Source organism: Laccaria bicolor, genomic scaffold (assembly GCF_000143565.1).
Source record: "Laccaria bicolor S238N-H82 LACBIscaffold_401 genomic scaffold, whole genome shotgun sequence".
NCBI lineage: Eukaryota > Fungi > Basidiomycota > Agaricomycetes > Agaricales > Hydnangiaceae > Laccaria > Laccaria bicolor.
This window is the reverse complement of record NW_001890252.1, coordinates 4,361-7,107: the sequence shown is the minus strand read 5'-3', so window position 1 is coordinate 7,107 and position 2,747 is coordinate 4,361. Positions and strand designations below refer to the sequence as shown.

The following is a 2,747-nucleotide window of genomic DNA, read 5'->3' as shown; positions in this document are numbered from 1 at the left end:
GGATTTGAGGGTGCAACTGAGCAGACTTTTTTGAAGTTGTCACTGAAGGCGAGGATCTAAATCATCTAATTACTGGTAACAAAGACAGGGAACCAGGCTTCAGCTTCATCTGTAAACTTGCTGTAAACGGCTGTCTTTGACTAAATTCCCACTACGTTAGTAGTGGGTCTTGTGGTGGGTCAATGGGTGGGAAAAACTTCACGTGCTGCATGTGCCACTGAGACATCACGTTTCTTCACACGGTCACACGCAATCTCGCTCTAGAGGCTGCCCAAAGGCTGCCGCATGCTGGAACTGAACATGGATATCATGTCATAGCCTCATGAGCAAGTGATCAGGATGAACAAATGGGCAGATGATAACAACTTGTCATGTAAATTTCTTCTCTATCTATATTTGTTGTATGTAACAGTCTGCATTGAATTAAAGGCAAGTCAGGAATCCTTGCCCTATTTGTTTTTTATATATGACAACTCTGTAATCACACTTGTCATGAACCTGTAAGAGCAATGACTAAAAAAGCCTCAGTCACCCCGTTGTCAGTGTCCATGTCTGGCACAGCCGATATGGATGACTTGGCGAATGAAGACCAAATCATGGCAGATGTGGATGATGCCTGAATTTAAAGTACATAATACCTTTATCAGAGGAAGGACTTGTTTAATTTCAGAATACATACTAAATAATTCGAGCAGATAAAGAATTTTATTACATACTATAGGACATGTAAATTGATAGTAACTTCACTGTATTATGGACTCAATCTCTTCACCAATATGGACATCATTCAGTGCAAGCAATGACAAGAATATACAGTGTAAAGTTATCTACATAGTCTGTACAAAGAAATTGTGAATGAAAAACAGTCCGAAAACTTATTAACCGATGAAATGACGGAGATGGTTTTTAAGTACAAGGAGGTCCATGCAAGGGGGTGGTGGAACGTGGATACCGGATATAGGGTTAGAGGGGGGGGGCTCTGCTAGGGGGTCAATTTTTTTGTGACCTACCTTGGAAAAGTCTTGTCAATACAGCTGATTGCGAAACGTTAGAGCAGCTTGCTTCCTGTTCCAGCTCAACCATCTGTTTGTTTGTTGATGGCTGGACATGAGCACCTTCCAAAGCAGCACCTGCTTTGCTTCAACTTTTCCCAGTCTTATCTACATGCCCTCACCTCCCCCTCTCCTCAAATAATAATGGCGCGGAATGGTCACTGAAGACACATTGCATAACCATGCTTGCTACCATGTCACATCAAATGTTCTGAAAAGCCCTATCAATCTGATTTATTTGGCTTTGGTGTCCACTGCAAACAAACACACAGTTGAGCTGGAATGGGAACCAAGCTGCTCTAACGTTTCGCAATCAGCTGTAAGCCAAATCACACTCCAAAAGAAGTTGGGAAATTCAGATGCACAGCAAACACCTAATTTACATATTTACTGTCTGAAATTTTGACTGTGAGCCCAAAAAAAGTCAACGAACTTTTTTATAACACCAGTTAGATTTGCAAAAAGTATGGCAAAGTAGAAGTAAGTCCCTATTTTACATATATACTAATCCAATACTTTATTGCAGACAAGTGTCGGGGTTTACGAGCGACAGCAAGCTGGGCTCTATGTCAGGGCAATGCTCCTCCCACACATCATCTCAGTTTGATGCAACTTTTGTTGATCCCAATGTACTGGATGTGTGTTCTGGATACAAGGCCACCGACGTATCTGCCAGCAGGACCAAGTTCACCACAACCCTCATTCTGGCAGGAAAGCCATGCAACGTCTTCGGGAACGATATTCAGAAATTGTCGTTGAGCGTTAAGTACGAGACTGGTGAGTTCGCTTTGTGTGGCGGTGTTCTGTACATGGCTGAATGAAATGTACAGTGTATAGGATACATTGCAATTTGCCCACAAATATGTGAAGGTTAGTAGCCATTCATTGAAGTTTTAGTACTTACTTCTTGCTTACTTGAGTATGTTTTCGACATAGGAACTTGGAAATTTCCTTTTTTGGGGGGTAAGGGGTGGGGGTGGGGGGTAGGCTGAGGGCGCCTTAATTCGTAATGTGACTGTATATCTAAAATCCACATTCTGCCACCCCCTTATGCTTGTCCAAGTGGGTAAAAAATCTGCCTACATATTAAATTTGAGATATTGTAGCTCAGAATTCTTTCTTGTACCTCTAATATATTTCCATTAACCCGCCAACATTTTTCTGGCCTGCTCAAACACTTTTGTAGTCTGCTCAAACACTTTGTAGCCCACTCAAACACTTTGGTAGCCTGCTCAAACATTGCGAAATATTATTCACTCTGCCAACATTTTCTTTAGCCCTGCACACATTTTGTAAGTTGTCAAGATATATTCTGCCTCATGTGCAGATTTAATTAAGGCTTTCCATTTTAAGAATGCCGGCTTGCCATGCTTATGTAATTGAGCTCTCTTGGCACATTCGGCACAGCCAGGGGGAGCTCTAAAGTACTTCATACACATGCACGAACATGTAATTTAATCAAAATGAATTGTTTATAAAGCTCTACTACATTGAGCTTCTTATACTTGTATGCTTCAAATGGCGAGAGGAGCTTCCCAGATATGGGAAGCTTGCTATGCCTAGAACGTTGGTGAGATATCCATGTATAGTGTGCAATCAGTATTGTGCGGAATGAATAAACCAATGTAAGTACTCATCTTATTCCTTGCAACTATATCCTGACTCAAAACACCCACTTTACATAATGTATATATT

General features: G+C 41.3%; 1 protein-coding gene across 1 annotated transcript; it reads left to right on the top strand.

Moving 5' to 3' along the window:
• Positions 1 to 1,618: 1,618 nt before the first annotated feature.
• Positions 1,619 to 1,920, top strand: LACBIDRAFT_309342 (uncharacterized protein; the record flags this gene model as incomplete). The annotated part of the gene is made up of 2 exons (XM_001891123.1): positions 1,619 to 1,829; positions 1,883 to 1,920. The coding sequence occupies 2 exons, from the start codon at positions 1,619 to 1,621 to the stop codon at positions 1,918 to 1,920; spliced, it is 249 nt and encodes an 82-aa protein (XP_001891158.1).
• Positions 1,921 to 2,747: the final 827 nt, after the last annotated feature.